Source organism: Lynx canadensis, chromosome C2 (genome assembly GCF_007474595.2).
Source record: "Lynx canadensis isolate LIC74 chromosome C2, mLynCan4.pri.v2, whole genome shotgun sequence".
In the NCBI taxonomy this organism is placed as follows: domain Eukaryota; kingdom Metazoa; phylum Chordata; class Mammalia; order Carnivora; family Felidae; genus Lynx; species Lynx canadensis.
Genome location: NC_044311.2, coordinates 5,924,343 through 5,944,764, shown reverse-complemented (window position 1 = coordinate 5,944,764; position 20,422 = coordinate 5,924,343). Strand labels below are relative to the sequence as shown.

Here is a 20,422-nt window from a genome sequence, read left to right as displayed (position 1 = left end):
ATCTCAGCCTGCCCACGTCCCAAATAAGTGACCCTTGATGACGTATGATTCCTTCCCCCCATCCAGAGGATCTACGGACATTCGCGGGGGCACCTCAGCTTCAGGGGCTGCCATTGGGCCTTCAGGGGCCCAGCCTTCAGGGGCTGCCAAGAGCCCAGTCAGCTATTTGTGTGTTTGGCTGTACACGGAGGTGGGAAGCAGTTGTGGGTACGGGGGCGATGCCAGAGAGGGCAAGAGGAGGGAAAGCTGGGGTGACTTCTCTGGCCGGACACTTTCCCCACTGGACAGGGCACGGGGGGGGGGGGCATGGCACAGACTGGCTGTGGGGGATTCGGGGTTTTTGTCTTTGGTAAATACGTTTCCTGGGCCGACCCACACGCTGTGTACTATGTGGTTTGGGATGAGTGTATGTGCCCGGTGGAAGCCTGTGACCGAACGACTGTGGAGCAGTTTCTCTGGCCTCAGTTTTCTCATCCACTGAAATGGGTGAGACCCAATGAGACTGTTGCCACCGGTGTCTTTTGCTATCTGAATCAGGGAGCTCTATGAAGAAACAGTCCCGAGAGTGGTGTGGCCATGCCCTGGCTCTGCCGCGACTCCCCGGCAGAGGGGCACTGGCTGCCCCTCTCACCTTCGTGCACAGAGGGGCTGAGGGCAGGGCCTGGAGGGTGTCCCACTGGGGGGACGCGGTCTTGAATATCCTTACTCTTTCTATCCCTTGCTGTGCTCCAGCTGGCAATCCCAGCATCTCAGGCAGCGCGCCCAAGGGCTCTGGGTTTAGGGTACCTTACTCCACACACAACGCTGGCGGCGCCGACGGGGCGCCCGGGGAGGGGGGGGTGCTGTGGTTCTCTCTGCGTGTGGAAGCGGGGAGCCACAGGGGGAGCCACACTGCTTCCGACTGGGGAGATGCCACCAGGGGGCTTAACACTGGGCGGGACAGTTTTCCAGCCTCCCCTGGGGTCATGGTGCACGCCCCCTGGGGCTGCTGCAGCCCGCCCCCTCCCCCCCCCCCCCCGTCTGCTGCAGCCCGCCCCCTCCCCCCCCCCCCCCCCCCGGTCTGCCCAAGCTGGGGCCCCAGGAGCCCCGAGGCGCTGGCTTGAGGCCGCGCAGGGGGAGGGAACAGAGGGGGAAGAGACGCCGGCGCCGGAGAAGCAGTCCATCCACAAGAGGGCGCAGTTTCACGTGTTTATTTTTGGCAGGAAGGAAATCATTGCAAACCTCTCGACCGACAAGGCTCGCCCCTGGAAACGTGCACATTCCACATGTAGTATTTCCCAAGTAACGCTGGCTTGTTTATCACATTCAAATGTCCAACAGGAATCCACGACTACCCAGGCACCAGAATCTCCACTACGGGTGGGGGGAGGGGGGTGTTAGTCTGCAGAGAAGCTCCCTGGAGAACGAACAGGAACGGACCCCATCAAATTTACAGCGAGAGAGGAGCAGAGGCAGCCAGTGGCTTTTGCTCGGGTAACTGCAAGCACGTCAAGCCATCCACTCTCTTCTCGAACCCTGGCATGCCAACTGCCCATCACAGCACCTTTAAAAGCAGAGGCACAAACGTCACGAGTGTTTGACCCTATAGGGCTGTGTGGTTCTAGATTTTATCAGAGGGCCGTCTTTAAAAATAGAGGGTCTTCGATGTTGCCAGGTTATATAGACTTACAGATTTCTTTTTCCAGACCAGCAGTTCAAATGCTGCAACCATGACAAGTCAGTGTCATCAGGGCCTCACGTCTCCAAAGTCACCTCATCAAAACTGCACTGTGTCAAAGGAGCTTCCCCACCAACCATGGGTTGTGACAAGTGGTGTTCCTCCTTGGGATACAGATACATGGTTTACAAACAGCTAATGTGTGAAACCGCAGACCAGCACGGAGGATTCCCGAACAACGGAAGGCAGAGCAGTGACAACCTCGGATGCCTGGGCACCTCCACTCAAGGCCCGGCCAGAGACGGCATAACATCACCGGGGCGGAGTCCACAACCCAACATATCTCGTCCCAGATCTTAATGTAAAAAATACTTGTCCAGGAGACTATATATTAACCTGGTACCAAAAGGGCCGTGGAGACTCAGGAGGTTGGGTTTCTCTTTTGGTTGAAGAGTTGGGGCGGGGGGGGGGGTGGGTATTTTGGTAACATGGGAAGCAATATGGCACAGAGAAATAGCTAATAGGGTTCATTAGGTTTTAAAGCCCACAATTTAATAAAAGGTAATAATTAAAAACAATACCCGTATTTACCTTAAAAAACATAAACCCCAAACATTCATCTCATTTCTTGGCCTTATGTTAGAATTCTATTGCTTCATTTACATGTAGATGATTAAAAATATAGAGAGAGATCTAGATATTCTGGTTATGTACACAAAGCAGAATCGAGGGTTAAAACAAAAATGGAATTTTGGAGTGTGGTCGAATAAGGTGCACAGAATCCAGAACCCTCGGGGGGGGGGTCTGCTGGCCCCCCCACTCCCCGAGACACTCTGTGTCCTGTGATGGCAGGAACCGGGCTCCATCCCCCACAATCGTGCAATGGTGCTCACGGTTTCAAGAACTACTAGGTGCAGTGTTTGGCTCAAGCTTGCCAGTGTCTTCACTCCGTCTCTGAGAAGTGGGACACTGTTCCTAGGTCCGATTCCCCTGAAATACTCTAGAACTTCGTCCTCTCTGCCCCCTGTTCCAGAGAAGACCTCATGGTGCCAGCAGAGAAGAGGGCATGGCTGAGGGTCTGGGGCTCTCACCAGGACCGATTTCTGTGTGGATTGCAACACACGACAGACACTGGACTGCAACATTCGAGACATTTAAGGCAGCGGGTTGACTTAATGACTAGTTTTCCAGATCAAGGGTTATGGCGTGTGCAGATCCACCATGGAACTGCCGTGGTCTGTGCTGATGCGAGCAAGGGGCTGTTTCTACTTTAACTGGCATGTGGGTTACTGGATTCTGCACACTCAGAAAGCTGGGGGACCCGGTCACCCCCGAATACTTATTTCTCTTCTGAATGCACGGCAGTCCGCGGCCCAAAGTGCTGTTGGGAGGACACGATTGGCAGCTGGCTTCGTTATCTTGTGAACGAAAGCGAGAACAAAATTTTACTTCGACCCCCATTTCCACACTTGCTAGCGCCAGTCGCTTCCACCAGAACTCTGGCGGAGGCCCAACCCACAGAGGACTAAGGCAATGGTGCCGACACGAAAGGGTTCTTCTAAATTACTTTTAAGAGCAATACTTTATAGACTGTCTTGTCACTGGGAAAGGCTGCAGAGGAAGCCCCGGCCCGGGGAGGGCACCCTTCCTCTCCCTGGCTCGGGGCGAGGGGTTCCACCTCTGGACAGGTTTCCCCAACCCCAGGCTGTGCTTCAAAAGAGAAGACCAAGAGGGGACTTGGGCCACGTCAGCGGGGTGGCTGGGGGAGGCCACGGGTTCTCGAGAGAGAACGGTCGGCTCGTCACGGTCTCTGATGTCGACTGCAGTCGGAAACCAACACCACGCCCGTGTGGCGCGCTGGCCCCTTTGTCTTTGCTCCCTTCTGAACTCCCATGGCCAGAGCCGGGCAAGGGGGACTCTTGGTGCAGTCCTGCGGTGGGGTGGGACACCTACGTTTCTGACCCTGTCCGAGTCTGCAGCTTAGCAGTGAGCAGATTCTGAGCATAGGCACAGTGGCAAAGAACAGTGTAACAGCCGCTGGTCAATTCCTTTTGGTGGCAGCGCAATAGCAGCAAAGAAAATTCCCAAACAGCTCCGTATGTATCCAGCTTTTGGAAAGGAAAACATTTTTAAAAAAATCAATAAACAGGTTGTTTTTTTTTTTTTTTTTTAAATATCCAAGGGTTTCAGAGTTTCTGGTAACTGCTCTACCCAGAACGACGACGACACAACAGAAAACACACAGGAGTACGGCAGTCGTGTGGGAGCAGAAGTGACGATGCCACTTTTCAAGGGGGCAGACTGGGACCTCAAGACAAACGTGTCCCCATCAGAAACAATAGCAATAACATAAAAGAAGCTGTCGTTCCCTAAAGGGCCGAGCCGCACAACTGCAGATACATTCCAAACCGGGTCAGTAACGAATGGAGGCACCGCCGTGGTCGTGGTCGCCGCGACTCCTGTCGGGAGGGAGCCCGGCCCTACAACATGCCACAGGGCGTCTGAGCGGTCACACCTGTTGGGAGACAGGCTTCTATGACTCACCTCCAGCCCTAGCCGCCCCGCCCCCCCAGGTTCTAGAAAATTGTCGTAGTTGTCTTCTTAGAGAATCTAAGACAATAAAAGACTAAAAGATGTCTGGAAATATGTTGTGTAGAAAAATTAACTCTCAGCTTAAAATAACATTCAAAAAGGCACTTCATCCTGTAGGAAAGAGATTCTGAGTTGGGTCAGCTGCTCCGAGCTGGGATAGAAAGGGACCGGTTGTCTGCTTGGAAGGGGGGATGGGCAGTTGAAAGGAAGTCCGATAGATATCAAGCTTTTTCTTTTTTTTTTTTTTTTTTCCATTTTTTTCTTTTTGGTATGTTTTAAGAAAAGCAAATACCGTAAAATGCATGTCCCTTTATGAAATCTGTTAAAAGAGTTCATCTTAAAATAGTGTTTCTGTTCTTAAAAAATAAAACAGGTAGGTATGGCCACTGTGACCTCGCGGCCCGGAGCACGGAGTGTCCTCGCTCCAGGCAGGTCCCCGAGGCCGAGGTCCCCGAGCGCACGGGCGGGGCGGGCGGAGGCCGGCGCTACCTGTCACAGAGTCTGTGCAGCATGCTGTACACGTCGTCTTCCCGGCTCAAGCCCTCGAAGAAGGGGATGAGGTCCAGCAGCTCTGTGTCCGTCATGTCATCGAACCAGGACTGCACGGGCACCTGGAAGACAGGGTGTGGAGGGGGCAGCTGAACCGTGCCCGGCACCGGGGGCAGCTCCTAGCCCCGTGCCCGGCACCGGGGGCAGCTCCTAGCCCGACTGGTGCCCGCACGTTTAGCATTTTCTTTGGTAAGGAGGACGGGTGTCTAAAAAGCATCATCGTCACCATCTTGTTTGTTCTCTCCCGTCCCAACTAAGGTGGGTCCAGAGCTACCTGGTTGAGGAAGAAGGCAGAGTTCAGTGGGTTTGCTTTTTAAGTGAAGTGTAAATGTCAGTGTGTGCGCGTCCGCTTGTTTTGCTCTCCTGCCACAGAAAAGGTGGCCACGGCGCGGAGCGTATGAGAGCTGGCCTTGCCACCTGCCAGTTTCAAAAGCTCTTTCCACTGCGTCCAACAGCTCCTTACCCCTCAGAGCACTTGGAGCCACAGCTACCTGCCGGCCACCGACACCACGGAGCCCACAAACCGGGCACGGCGAGGCTTCCGACTGTGCCGCACAGCCAAAAGCAGAGAATTTCCTCCCATCCTTAGCAGCGATCAGTTAAAAGGAGAAGTATAAAATTTCAGGACAGTCTGAGCTCTGGGCACAGACAGGATTTTCCCTTAGTTTCAGACGTGGGGGGTGGTGGTGGTAATGGGTAGCAGCCAGTGGTGCAAAAGAAGAGATGTAAAAAGGAATTTGGGGAAAGCGAAGGAGTTCACAAAAGTAACATTTTGGGCCCTTTGAAGGACTGCTCAGAAACGAAACGATTCATTGTATAATTAAAAAATAGGGGTGCCTGGGTGGCTCAGTCGGATAAGCATCCAACTTGGTTTCAGCTCAGGTCATGACCTCACGGTTCGTGGGACTGAGCCCCACATTGGGCTCTGTGCTGACAGCATGGAGCCTGCTTGGGATTCTCTTTCTTTCTCTTTATGCCCCTCCCCCACTTGTGTTTTCTCTCTCTCTCTCTCTCAAAATAAAAAAATATATAAAGAAGGTAAGGATTAACAAAAAAATGACTACTCCTAGGGGAAGGGCAGGAAAGAGGGAGAAGGCAGACATGGACACAAGACTTCTCCAAATTTATCTCTGTTGGTAGCTTTGACGTTGGAATCATGGAAATGTGTTACATAATTGAAATAAAATTAAACCATTAAGAAAAGAAAGCAATAAAAAATGAACCCAAGGTGCATATAAACTTGGTGACATAACCACACCGAGAATTATTTCAAGTGATTTTAAAACGTAGTGTTCTGTCCGTACATTTCTCAAAGACACCCTAAGTGCGTGCAATTGTCTTAGTAGTGGTAATAATATTAGTACTCTATTTGGAAACTATTAAACATATACTATAGAATAAGTCAAATATGTAATGAAGTGTTAATATATTTAGGAACCCAGAATTTCAGCACAAGAGAAGGAGATACAAATACAAAAATAAAACCAAAGAAACTAAATAAAAACTGTTATAACACTGAACTGGAAAAACAATATGAATTTATGATTTAATTTTAATTCTAAAAATATATATATGTTAGCTCTGTCTAGTATAAAAGGCCAGAAGCAAAGGACATCTCAGCAACAATGAGAGTCCATCCAAACTGTGGTCTCTCAATACCATTCCCACTAATAGGAACAAGGCTCTATAGAAAAGTGGTTGATTCCAGGGTGGAGGTAAGAAACGGACAAGACGAGCCTGGAATATCTTGCTGCACCAGAAGCGGGAAGCTTTCAAAGACTATTGTTATTTGAAGGGATGTCCGCTGTCCAAAGGTGAACGAACATCTGAGCATACAAAAGAATAATAAATGTATTAAGTTATAACAATGAAAAATGCTTGAGTTCATCATAATGCCCCCCTCCCCCAAAATTCACTGGCTACTTTTGGAAGCTGCTAGACCATCGACTCATTACTCTGAAGATTAAAGAATTAAAGAAAAAGAACCAAGACATTACCCTGACTTCCCGATTCAAACATTCAAACTGAATTTAGGGTAATCAAGTAGTCGACGAGGGCAAATTCGATTTAAACAAAAAAAGGGGGGGGGAGTTCTGGCCAACACATGTGGAAAGAATGATAGAATTTAGAAATCGCCATTTCGCAATTCTTAATGAAATAGTTGATGTAGGCAATGATCATCAACGAGCGCTCAATTTCTAGGTCAAAGGTTGATGGGAAATTTAAAAACAGTAGGATCAGGCTAACAACACCTGACTCCAAAGATCAATTTGAAGTCTTTAAAAGTGGGACAGCCCGACATGATATGCCTCCTGATGTGATAGCATACTAAGTACACAATACCACCTGTGATGTGTTCTTGAAAAAACAAAACCGAACCTGCACTGAATCAGGCAGTCGTGCTCTAAGTACTTGTTCAAGGGAAACATGGGAAAACAGCACGAGGCTGCAACTAGACAAATCCAGAAGAGAGGACATTTCTGTAAGACAAATAACTAGACTTTCTTCAACCAGTAAACAGGACGGAAGAAAAAGGGAGAGGGGAGGGAGAATTATTAAGATTATACGCATTATTAACCAAAGCAGTGCACGGACCTTGCTTGGTTCTGATTCAAACAGTCCAAATGCAGGACATTTCGAGATGATAAGGAAAACATGAACACAGTCTGGATATTAGAGAGTATTAAGAAACTGTTAGCTCTGTCAGATGGGATAATGGAATTGTGATTGTATTAAGAAGTAATCCTTATCTGTTAAGAGACACATGACAGAATGCATTACGATGAATTTGATTAACTCACTATAATGAATGCATGTAAATATAATAAATTTGGAACGTTTACTCAAATAATCATTGCTCACTAACTGAATCTAGCTTGAACTCAGTTCTTTGCTATATGGGGAGCCACAGAGCTCTGGATTCAAGGAAAGGACGCTGGGGGGGTCTTTTGTTTAGTGTGAGAAGCCCAGGCTCGGGAGGAAGCCTGCTCTCCGGGAAAGGCTGCCTGAGCTGAGGGCCAGTGTGGCGGTCCTGCCGATGGCTGGCAGTCACCAGCGGGGTTGGCTGACCTCCCTTTCCCTGGAAACGTAGGACGGGAGGTGGGAGAGCATGTCTCTCTTGCTTGGACAGTCATGCTGCACCCAGTGAGCAGGCACTGGGAACTGTCACACTCCGGGGAGTTTTAGGTAGGAGATGTCCCCACTGTACACTTTTCAGACATCATTGTGAGGTGGGAAAGCTTGGCAGGCTTGTCTGAAGGCCTTTATCGAGGTGTTTCACTCATTCTTGTTTAAGAACGTCTTCTGCTGAAGAGGTAGCCAGGCCTTTTGAGTCTACGGGAGCCATGAGCCAGCTCCAGGAGGTTCGCGACGGAACCCTTCTCAGGAACAACATTAACAACGCTAAGATGCAGCCCCACTGAGCACTCACCCATCACAGGCACTGTTCCAAGTGCTTTCCACGCTCTGCCACGCTCGATCCTCCGACCCTCCTATGGGTCAGCACCCCCAGAATTCCCATTTGGTGGACGAGGCAACTAAGGCTCAGTGAGGTGAACGAACTGGGTCAGTGTCATGCAACTGCTAAGTGGCAGAGCTGGGGTTTCACCAAGGCCAGGCCAAGAGAGCTGGTGCAGATGCTTGAGAGCAGGAAGGCGAAGCTGGCCGCCCCCCCCCCCCCCCCCCCCCGTGCTCTTCCCCGGGGCTACTTACTGCGTTCTCAGGATGGAAGATGTAGGAGGCCGGAGAATTGTCCACGATGATCACTTTGCTCAGCTCCCGGCCCAGGCGACTCAGGTCTTTCACGTAGTTGCCACGATGGAAGACGCACGATTCTCTGAAGAGCCGGGCCCGGAACACGCCCCAGCGGTCCAGCAGGTCGGCCACGGGGTCTGCGTACTGGAAATCAGGAGTCGTGGTGAAGGCCGGGCGCCTGGAAGAGCCCAGAGACCTGCCCTACTGCAGCAAGATCCACATTACTTTTCCAGACAGGGGTTTACATAACTGGACATGTTTTAGGATCCTGCTCGCCTTCCTCTCCATGTGTGTAAGACAGCCTGGCTGCTTCAACTTCTCTCACTCCTCATATCCAGTCCGTCAGAAGTTCTTGGCGGTTCCGCCACCGAGAGTATCTTGAATCCACCTGCATCTGTGTGTATGCCGCCCGGCTCCCGGTGTGTGTAACCTCTGCCTGGGCCAGCTGCGTGAGCCTCTCAAAGGGCCTGCCCGCTCCCCCTTGCGTCTCCTTTGCAGCCCACGCAGCTGCTCCTCTCATGTCCCATCACCCCTGCTTACGACACCCCGCCGCAGACCCACTGGCCCTGGAGTAAGGCCCGCACTCCTCGGGGCCCGCCCTGTCCCGCACGGCCACGGCTACGTGACGTGTGCCCCCGCTCAGCTCCAGCTCGTCACCCGAGCCGCACTGGCCTTGAACGTGGTCAGAACCCCTGCACCAATGCTCCCTCCGCACGCAACATTCCCTCCTCAGGTCTCTGCACAAACTTCTCCTTCTGTCCCTTCGCCTTTCGGGTCTTGGCTTTCCTTACCACCCACGTAGAGCCACCTATACCTCCCTTTCTGGCTACTGGGGTCTCACGGTGGCTTCCTTCACAGAGCTCACCACCCCCAGGGATTACCGGATTTTCTCTTCTCTGGCCGGAGCGCAGGCCTTGTCTGCGTGTTCACCAGGATGTCCCGGGCACCTTGCACCGTGCCCACCTCATGGTGGGGGCTCAGTAAACACTAGTTTTGTCACCGAACGAATGAGTAGACTCTGCATCTGGCTTGTGTGGCATGAGGCCGCACTGCCTCCTACGCGTGCTCTCTGAGGAGCTGGGCCAGACCAGCACCAGCACAGGGACGGTGCCCAGACACCCACTTCTGTTTACTTGAAGCCCAGGAGGTTTTTTTTCAACTCTGTTTTGCTTTTTCAGTGAGAGAGAGAGAGAGAGAGAAAGAGAGAGAGAGAGAGGGAGAAGGGGAAAGAGAGAATCCCAAGCAGGCTCTATGCTCAGTATAGAGCCTGGTGCGGGGCTCAGTTCCACCATCCCGGGATCACGGCCTGAGCCGAAATCAAGAGTCAGAAACTCAACTGACTGAGTCACCCAGGTGCCCCGCAGAGCCCACGAGTTTTATGGGAGGGAGTGTGGGGCTCACCGTATTTGGCCTTCTCTCATGGCCTGGGGGATTTTCCCAAAGCAAGCTGAACCGGGTAAAGAAATAAAGAGGTCATCCCTGAGGGAAAATCTTCATAAGTGAAGATGTCGAAAAGACGGGGTTCTCGGGGCGCCTGGGTGGCGCAGTCGGTTAAGCGTCCGACTTCAGCCAGGTCACGATCTCGCGGTCCGGGAGTTCGAGCCCCGCGTCAGGCTCTGGGCTGACGGCTCGGAGCCTGGAGCCTGTTTCCGATTCTGTGTCTCCCTCTCTCTCTGCCCCTCCCCCGTTCATGCTCTGTCTCTCTCTGTCCCAAAAATAAATAAACGTTGGAAAAAAAAAAAAATTAAAAAAAAAAAAAAAAAAAAAAGAAAAGACGGGGTTCCCACTGAGTGGCTGGGGCTGGAAGTGAAAGAGAGGTGACAGCACAAAGACCAGCAACTCTGCCAGGGAGGCAGGAAGTACCCGGAATGCACAGCAGCCCCCGGGGTGCAGAGAAATGCCAGCATGCTGCAGGATGTGGGGCTACGGGCCTACGGGCAGCAGCTCTAACTCTGTGGCAATGTCCTCCTTTCCCCAGACACATCCCGAGGGGACAGAGTCCAGGAGCAGGCCATTTCCTGCTGACCAGGCAGGCACTGCAGTTTTCCGCTGGAAAGGGCAGTACCCACCGGTACTAGGAGGCTGACTCTAGGTGGAAATAGTGATTAATTTCCGCATAATTGTGAACACTGGCGGTGGCATACATCCTTCAAGAGAACGTCTGAGTCTGGGGGCTCCAGGCCTTAGAGGTAGATGTGGAGAATGTAAGCTTCATGAGGGCAGGGGCTCTGTCTCCTTTGTTCTCTGCCGTATCCCCAGTGCCTAGTACAGAGCCCGACACACAGGAGGTTCTAAGCAAGTATCTGTTGGGTGAACGAATCAAAAAGGAAACTTAGATGAGGAAACAGACATAGAAGGGCTCTGACATCAGCTCAGGGCTCCTGTGGGTTTCTGGGCTGTGGGCCAGGAGGTCCACGGCACCAATGGTGCTGGCTGGGAGCTGAGCCCAGAGCCAAGAACCGGGGAGCGCCCACCTGTCTGCAGAGCTTGTGCATCAGGGAGGAAAGGGCCGGAAGGCTGCACTTGGGAGCCGACTCAGCTGAGCCAGGCTGGAGTAGCAGTGAGGGAAGGGCTGGAGAGACAGGTGGAGGCGCAGGTGGGAGACGTGCAGGAAGAGACTGAACAAGGATGTTTAAGCGCTGGCGGCTACTGCCGGGAAAGAGTGTTTCAATTTTGCCAGCTTCCCCCCCAAACGCCCTCCTAACCCCCACCCCCCAATTCTTAATCTACCACACCGGTGCCATCTTCCTGTTTGTTATTTCTGCAGTTGTCACTTCAGGCTCCTCGGGGCCCCAGAGCCCCGCCAGGAGACCCATCCACGCTACGGTTCGTCTTGGTGCCATTCATGGGAAAGAGCGCCCACTGGGGAAGATTATGTCTTCCCCAAGGCCATGCTCTTTTTAGTAGGCCAAAGTGAGGCCTAGCTTTTGGATTCCCTTTCTACCGAGCTCATGCCCTAAGGCCTGCCAATGAGTCTGGCAGAACGTTGTGCAGGTGGGGCTCCCTCTCATCTCAGCCGTGACTGAGACATGATTCAGACCAGGAATGCCCCGTCTGGCAAAGCGGTATGTCTGGGCACCTGGGGTCAGAGTCCCCAGCACGCAGAGGAGAAGGGAGCCACCCAGAGCCAGGACATTGTAGGGGGTGGGGAAGGGGAGAGTCCTTGCAGCAGGTCTGGAGATGAGCAGATTGCTAACCTGCGCCCCACAAAGCTCATCTCTGGGGCCACTTCAGAGTCCCCAAGGTGCCCACGGGGACCCTGGTGGTGCCACCAACAAATGATGGCGCTGGCCCCATCAGAGTCAGGATTTGAGGGGTGGTCATGGCAAGGATCTCCTCTGAGGAGTGGGGCCCGCCCTCTCCACCTGAGGCACAGCACCTCAGCATACCTGTGAAAGGGCAGACATAACCATACGGGGGTGGGGGGGGGGTCGTCCTATGCACCTGCTACTTCCTTTAAACAGTGGGGAAGGGCAAAGAAACCACTCTCTTTGGTTAGAGCCAGTGTAGACGCTGGGTCAAAGATTCATACCAAGCTATAAGGCCAAAACATGTGGATTATTTTGTCACCATTAATAATTATGATAATTAAACCCTGAGCACCAGGAGACTTACCGCGTGACAGTGCCCGCAGGGCCTATGGAGCACAACAGTGCTCCAGGAACGTTTGCTGAATGAGTCAAGCACGACGCTCTGCCCTTTACAAGTATTATTTCATTTGATCCACCCCATGTGGTAGAGGAAATCATCCCCAATTTCTAGAAGAAATGGAGTCAAGACAAGTGAAGTCACTTGTCCGAGATCACATGGCTCACTAGGGCAGTCAGAACCCTCCTCTGGCCCGTGCATGTGGCTAAGTCTTGGACACTTATCCTTCCCCAAACCTGTGTAAGCCAATGGAGGACGCAAAGGCTTGAGCCCCTAGCAAGGGTCTGCCAGTCAACAGCCGAGGGGCAGATGCCCTTTCCCAGTTACACGGGACACACTGATTTCCTGGTCTGTGGACATCCAGCTTGAGGCGGCTGCAGGCAGCAACTTCACGGAGCATTTGTTCCAAAGGCTCCCTGTCACCATGGTAATAACCCAGAAGCCTTTCAGGCTGGCGCTGTGCACGTGGCCTGCATCCATCCCATCTGGGGTGGGAAACTGTCACCATGGAAACAGCTTCCCACACCTTAACAGAGGGCTGCCTGGCAGACAGGGGGTCAGGGTGGAGGGGCTGGGGGAGCCCAGCTGGGAGCAGGACGTACCTTGGCCAAGCTGGCAGTAAAGAGCACACACTCAAAGAGCTGGCCCATCCTCTGGAGGAACTCATCCACGTGGGGCCGCTTCAGCACATACACCTGCAACGGCAGCAAACAGCAGGCTGGTCAGTCATGGCAGCTGCTGGGGTGGCCTGGGCCCAACACCCACGTAGGAAGAATTCCTTAAAAGGGAACTGCTTGCTGTCCCCAGCTCTATGGGTGGGGGGGACACCCCAACTGTATGAGGGCTACACAGTCAGATGCGGCACTTTAGGCCACACACACACTCCTCAGACCGGGCTCCCGGTCTGAGTCTGGTGCACCCTCCGCTGAAGAGGGAAAGGGAAGCTGACCGCGGTACTGGGGGTCTTAGGGATTTTCAGAACCAGTAAGTAGAAGGGTTGTGCCGTGTTTGTGCGAAACGGCTCCTTCTCTCACCCGTGTTTCTCAGTACGTGTTGTGGGTCAGGCCCTATGTGGACACAGGCTCCAGCCCAGGGGCCATCCATTCAGACGTCCAGGCCCGACCCAATGTCTGGCAGCTCTGGGACAAGCGGCCACCTCGTACCCTCGACTGGAACCCCTCTCTCGCCAGAAAGGCCTGGGGTGGGAGCGCAGGCCCAGCAAAGAGGCGAGAGGTGCCTTCCCTGTCAGTGTGGGAAGCCATCCACTTGACGCCACAAAGGTGACTCTACTTGAGCTCGGTACAGAAATAGACTTTGGGGGACGTGACGCCAGCCTACTCCCAGGGCCCCATCAGGAGGGGCCTCCAGGCAGAGGGGGGCAAAGAAGAGGCTTTCCTGGAGTGGCTGGGTGGCTCTGTGCTCCTGACTGGGGAACCTGAACAAATCTGAGGAGACCAGGGAAATGGGAGACAAGGCAAAGCTGGTGAGAGAAGATAGGGAAGGTGGGAGGAGGGAAGAACTAATTAAAACTTGAATAAATTCCATGTGAAATTAGCCACTTCCCTAAAATAAATCAAACTTATTAAAATTCAATTCAGCTCATATTCACGGAGCCCCAGCTCTGTGCTCAGCCTGAAGAAGTTACAAAAATGAACAAAACACAGGCCTTGCCCTTGAAGAGCTCACAGTCTAGAGCAGATACAAATAAGAACAAATCAAAATGAGCATGCATGTCCAAGTTGTAGTAGAGAGATAAATTAAGGACAATGAACTCCCCTCTCAAGGGGAAGGAATCACAGAAGGTAACATCTGGCCTGGGCCTTGCAGGATGAACAAGAGTTCACCAGGCGGGTAAGGATGAGAAGCAAGCTTCCAGGCAGAGGAAGCGGTAGGAGCATGAGACCTGGCCTGAAAGTACCTGGGTGTGAGAGCAAGGCCAGAGCCCTTCGTGACCAGCCCTTTAGACACGGGGGATAGACGAAGGGGCTAAAGAGGAAGTGTGAAAGGCAGGTCAGGGGGAGCACATGTGAGGCCGTGAATGGCAGATGTTGCCAGCCATCTGTCCCACGGAGTCACAGAGGGGGGACGGGGCTCTGTGCCACACAGGGGATGCGTGCATGGCAGAAGAATTCTGCACAGAGCCAGGACTCGGTGGGAAACTTGTGGCCCACTGAAAGACTGGGGTAAGCACGGTCTGTGGCCGCGGGTGGAGTGAAGGGCCAGAGGCCTGGCGGGGGTGCCAGCAGGGCTGGGAGGAGCTGGGAGGCTGGGGGTGGGGCTGGGGCAGGGCTTGTGGCTGCAGTAGCTCCAGGCCCCTGCTTTGTCCATGAGGCTCCTCGGTGCCAGGGAATGGGTGCGGCCCGTGGTCCTCAGTCTCCTCGGGAATGCTGCTTGGAAAGCAAGCTTTGCTACATGCAGAGGGCAGGAGACTGATTTGGGAACTCTGGTGTTGGTGCCTCTGGCAGAGAGGAAGGTCCTGGGCCCGGATGCCGGCGTCCAGGCCCGCGTCCGCGTGCAAGTAACCAAGAATAGGCCCATCGGGACCTGCACAGCCTATCCTGGATTACTTGAACGAGGCCACGGCCTTCGCCAGGGCCTTGGTCCTCCTCTTGGCGCCTGTGGCTTCATTCCCTCAGGAGAGAGGGTTTCTGATCCCACCCCTGGGACCCTGGAGGATCTATCGCCATATGAATCACAGTACAGTCTGGAGGGAGGCTGGGGGAGCCGGGGTGGCTCCTTTGAGAGTGGGCTGGCCGTCGCAGGTCAGGCCCTGAGGGTCATGCTCACAGTTGCAAGGTAAGAAGGAAGGATTAATTTCTCTCCTAATTCTTGCCCTGCCAGTGGGCAGCCTCTCCTTTGTCTCCTTATTTTGTAGCAGAAGCCAAGGTAATAAATGAAGCCTTAACTGCTTCTCAGATGCTGAGTTAATTCAGTTGGTGCTTTTGCAAATGTTAAATGCCCAAGTGCCTGTCTTTTGGCTCCCTGCTGGCTTTTAAAAGCATGACATGTGGAGACACTAGAAATAAAGCTGCCTTTCCAAGGGCCAGCTTCCTGGCAAGACCTCCTGCCTGGGAAGGGAAGGGACCAGGGTATCAGGAAAAGAGCCATGGGCCAGGAGGCAAAAGACTGGAAGTCTCATTTGAATTCTTTCCATGATGTGACCTTGAACCAACCCTTTCTCTGGCCGAGCCTCAGTTTCCCCATCTGGACAACGACATGGTCGGACCAGCTGATTTCCAAGACATCAACTCTGACACCCTGTCCTCAAGGGCCAAGGAAACTACTGGTGTTGTTAAGGAAAGACATCCTGTTATGGCTCAAGCACCAAGAGAGATTTTCCTTCCTGGGATATAAACACAATCAGGCCAGAGACTCTCCCTTTAAGACCCTGGGTCGACAAGAAGAGGGTCACACCATCCCTGTGGAAAACCTTACAAATCGCCCCTACTCCTCAACTTCCAAGGCTAGGAGTTTTCCCACAGTGTTCCAGTATGTTCATAAATGAAGCTATTCCTGGAGAAGCTTCATGCAGATAAGGGGAAAAAAAACCATCAGAACAAAGATGCGTGCCAATTAACTAGGGCATCTTTATTCAAAGTTGTCTCCTGATCCAAAAACACACATCCTTTTGGTTGGGATTTTGCTAAAGATCCACTGGAGAACATGATGTAGGAGTGACAAGATCAGTCTGGAGTGGCAGGTATTGGAAATTGACATCTCTTCCCAACATCCCACCATAAGTGGGTACTTGTGGCATTTTCCTTTTGCCTGCTAGGAGAGTAGCCGAAAGCCATTACATGAGGAAGTTAATTAGACCATCAAGCGAGGCCAGTGGGGGATATGGAAACTTCTAAAAGTCTGAATCAAATCAAAGAACTATTCCAACTTGCAACCACATCTACTATCTACAAATGGATTATAGTTTCCCTTATACACTCAATATAAAGTAAATGCATCAGTGAAAAAGAGAAAGCAGGAAATCACTGTATTTATTTTACAAAGCTTGCTCCCTTTTGATTCAGTAATAAAAGTGTTGATGAAATGGGAATTTAGAATTAAGTTCATAGGAAACGTAATTACCAAAAAATGCTAATTGCAGCTCAGATCTAGTTTTGATTTCTTACCTGATGTATAGTTCCATCGATTTCAACCGGAACAATAAAATCAGCATTACTAATGGGCTAGAGAGAAAAGAAATTATAATTAATATATCCGAAAGAACAAAATAAAATTGGAAACTTTAGAAAGAATAAGGTTTGCCTGGACCAATGTTTTTATTATTGGAAAAAACAGCTAAACATATTTTTTTTAATGTTTATTTATTTTTGAGAGAGGCAGAGAGAGAGAGAGCGAGCAAGCAGGCATGAGCGGGAGAGGAGCAGAGAGAGGGAGACACAGAAATTGAAGCAGGCTTCAGGCTCTGAGCTGTCAGCACAGAGCCCAACGTGGGGCTTGAACCCATGACCCGTGAGATCATGACCTGAACCGAAGTTGGACACTTAACCGACAGCCACCCAGCTGTCCCTGGAAAAAAGTTTAGGTGAAGGATGTTGAAGTGTGCTTTGATTCCTTAAAATAAGCACAAGCAGGAAAGCACATTTTTTTCTGTTCTGAGTATCGTTAAACTTTCAGCATCTCGGTCCAACCTCTCTATCATCTCCCTGGCCTAAACAACAAAGGTAGGGCAGCCTGGCCAGAGAATGGGGCTCCTCAGAAACTCCAGTTCTCGCCTAGAGCCCTGCCACATGGTGTGGAACCAGTACTGGCCACCAGGGGGAGGAGGTGAGAGCCCAGTGGTCCCAGAGGACTTGCGACTTGGGGGGAAACTGATTTGTATTGGACCCACGGATGTAAGCTGCCCTGTGATGGGCTGCTGGGCAGGAGATGCTGAGCACAGGACACAAAGCAGGGCCACAGACATGAGGTGAAATCAGAGGCCACAGGCCACGGCCTCGGCTCCTTTCCCTCTGGACCTTCGTTTCTCCTCTCTTCCACAGCTGCGGTAATGGGTCTGATGTGTGCCCATGGCTCCATCTGGTCCTGAGCAGCAGTGATTTCCGCCTTGCCTGGCACCGTCTCCTGCCCCGGGCAGTGGGGAGAGCCGGCCCACCCTGGATTGCTCTGTTCTAAGTAACACAATACCCAGCACAGCCACAAACTTAAGCCTATTTAAAATAAGTCTTTGACAATACTAATGATACTTAAAATGCAAACATGATTATTTCGGCAGTCCTCGTGTGAATCAATACCAGGTTTAACATGAAGTTCTAAATGGAAGTCCGCAAATGAGGTAGCAACTACTCCAATGAACAGGCCCAAGAGACTCAGAACACAAACCCCTGGGACAAATAGGAGAGAGACAGAGGGAAGACAGCACGTGTGCGGTGGCTATTGGGCAGGGGTGCGGACAGGGGTGTGCAGGGCAGAGTCTCTGGTCAGAATCTGAACTGCGGTCTGCTTTTATTAAGCCCATCATCGTACATACGTGCATTGTTCTTTGCTAAGTAAACAGAAAATACTAGATCACAGAACCATTGCTAAGCACTCAATAGAGTACCTGAAGCTTAAGATTACAGTTTATTCACTCTTGTGGTTGGAAGGCCAAGGATGAGTTCAGTATTTTATAATTCCACAACCAAAATACAAAATCATGAAGGAAGAAACTCTAACAAGGCATTATTAGATTGCAAAATCATATTCCATAGAGTACATTAAAAGAGAACAACCATTCCCCAGCTCAAATCAAGCCTCAGCCTCGGTTTCTTCTTACATGCTATGTAAAGGAGGCCATGCCAAGCCATGGTTCTTAACCTGGGTCTAAGAGCCTCTGTGTGAAACAGTCGTATGTTTACAGTTGTATGATCTCAAGAGAGGTCACAGCTTTCAGATTCTCCAAGGCCTCTGAAATGCCCCAGAACATTAAAAACTGTACAATAAAGGCGGTTGCCAGAGGGAAGGTGGGTGGAAGGATGGGTGAAATAGATAAAGGAGATTCAGAGCACACATACCTGGCCTTTGGCTCCCTGAGCAGCGCCACGGCAGTGGGAAGAATAAGCACCTTGTGAAAGGTGGCAAAAAGGCAGCCACGAAGAAAGTGGTCGAACCATTTTCTAAGAAAGACTGGTAGGATGTGAAAGCACCAGCTACATTTAGTATAAGAAATCCTGGAAAAACAGTAGTCACGAGGACTCAAGGAACCGAAATTGCATCTGATGGCCTCCAGGGTCGTGTTTTTGAAGTGAGCCCTGCTCATCTGCGGAATGATGAAGTTGCATTTAGAAAATTCAACCTAATTACTGAGGACGTTCAGGGCAAAAACTGCCAAACATCCATGGCATGGATCTTTCCTGTGACAAAGTGTGCTCCGTGGTCAAAAAATGGCAGACTATGATTGAAACTCATATTGATGTCAAGACTACTGATGGTTACTTGCTTTGTCTGTTTTGTGTTGGTTTTGCTATTAAAAAAAAAAACAAAAACAACAATCAGATTCAGAAGATCTCTTACACTCAGCACCAACAGGTCCGCCGAGTTCAGAAAAAGATGGTGGAAATCATGACCCGAGAGGTGCAAATGACTTGAAAGAACTGGTCAATAAATTGATTCCGGACAGCATCGGAAAAGACACAGAAAAGGCTTGTCAGTCTATTTATCCACCCCATGATGTCTTCATTAGAAAACTAAAAATGCTGGGGCACCTGGGTGGCTCAGTCGGTTAAGTGTCTGACTTCAGCTCGGGTCATGATCTCAGGTTTGTGAGTTCGGGCCCCGAGTCGGGCTCTGCGCTGACAGCTCGGAGCCCGGAGACTGCTTCCGATTCTGTGTCTCCCTCTCTCTGCAACCCCTCCCTTGTTCACACACTCTCTCTCTCAAAACTAAATATTAAAAAAATTAAAAAAAAAAAAAGAAAAGAAAAGTAAAAATGCCGAAGAAGCCCACGTTTGAATTGGAAAAGCTCATGAAGCTTCATGGTTTGAAGGTGGTAGTTCTGGAGAAGTTACTGGGGATGAGACCGGTGCTAACGTTGAATGAGCTGATGGGTAAGAGCCTGTAAGAATCTGTTTAAAATTCAGACATTTAATGATGACAAATAAAAAATCTCCTTTGTGATGAAAAAGAAAGAGTACATGTATCTTGATGAGCACTGAGAAATGTATAGAATTGTTGAATCACTGTGTCGTGTACCTGAAACTAATATAACCCTGTATGTTAAGTATATTTGAATAGCGCCCCCCCACCCCCCGCCCCTACAATAAAGGATATTCTGCTTGCAAATATAGGCAAGCCAGGGAGGGAAGAAATGAAGAGACGCTGTTCACATCAGCTTCTGTATAATGCTCTTTGAGCAGACCTTGGAGACATCAGGGGCTGTTTAAGGTCCTGCCTTTGGAGTCAGGAACCCTCCATAGCCTCGGGCAGTCTGGTCAGCATTGCCCACACTCCCAGAGCCTGGGAGGAAGCTGTCCAGGCTGAAATGGCAAATAACCCTTGCTCCAAAGGGCTTTCCTCCAGAGGCCTTTGAAAAGTCCTGAGCAACTTGCCCACAGGGGAGAAAAAACTTCCAAAGCTGTTCAGAGCTGAGCTGGGACATAAGGTCATGGCAACCAGGGGACCAATCCTGGAAGGGCCCTCAGGGTGCTGGGGAATGAGGTGGTACCTCCAGGCCCCAGTGGCCTGTCTCACTGCTAGAGTACGTGTGTTACCTCCTCTACTCTCCCAAAGGACTCACAGACAACCGCCTGGCCTTGTCCTATCAAGGAAGGTTTCTGTTTAGTGAGAAGCAGGCATAAGGAAGGATGTTTCTGACAGAAAGTTCTTCAGGTAAATTTGATGGCTCTTCCAACGTCCCCTGCAATGGTCAAGGAATGACTGGTTCACGTGAGACAACCCCCACGCCCCCCAACCATGGAGGGTGCCTTCATATCTCTCCACAAAGTAAGGGGTGTCACGGGTTGGGGTACAAGGAGGAATGGGATCAAACTGGCCAGTGATAGTGGAGCAGCTCATCTCCAGAAGCACCCCAAGAAAAATAGGACCAGGACCCTACTTCTTACTTCCAACACACAGATCCCCTATTTCTAAGCTTTTTCATCATTTGCCTCTATCTATCCATCTTCCTTCCTTCCTTCCTTTTCTTTTTCTTTCTTTCTTTTTCTTTCTTTCTTTCGTCTGTCTCTCTCCCTCCCTCTTCTTTGTTTGTTTGTTTCTTTCTTTCTTTCTCTC

At 51.0% G+C, this 20,422-nt stretch overlaps 1 protein-coding gene and 1 pseudogene across 7 annotated transcripts in view; one reads left to right on the top strand and one right to left on the bottom strand.

Annotated features, from left to right (window-relative positions):
* Nucleotides 1-1,174: 1,174 nt before the first annotated feature.
* Nucleotides 1,175-20,422, bottom strand: part of CTDSPL (CTD small phosphatase like) — a 121,144-nt gene continuing 101,896 nt past the window's right edge. For 2 of the 7 annotated variants that reach the window (XM_030329371.1, XM_030329373.1), the window contains 5 exons: nucleotides 16,324-16,380; nucleotides 12,802-12,894; nucleotides 8,510-8,695; nucleotides 4,739-4,860; nucleotides 1,175-3,765 (listed from right to left, as the gene is read on the bottom strand). In XM_030329371.1, coding sequence (XP_030185231.1) covers nucleotides 3,699-3,765; nucleotides 4,739-4,860; nucleotides 8,510-8,695; nucleotides 12,802-12,894; nucleotides 16,324-16,380 — 525 coding nt within the window. In that variant the 3' untranslated portion in view covers nucleotides 1,175-3,698. Of the gene's footprint in view, nucleotides 4,861-6,322; nucleotides 6,625-8,509; nucleotides 8,696-12,801; nucleotides 12,895-16,323; nucleotides 16,381-20,422 lie in introns of those variants that run through there. The other 5 variants (XM_030329374.1, XM_030329375.1, XR_003971720.1 and 2 more) reach the window with 4 other exon arrangements.
* On the top strand, nucleotides 16,900-19,231 carry LOC115523769 (annotated as a pseudogene).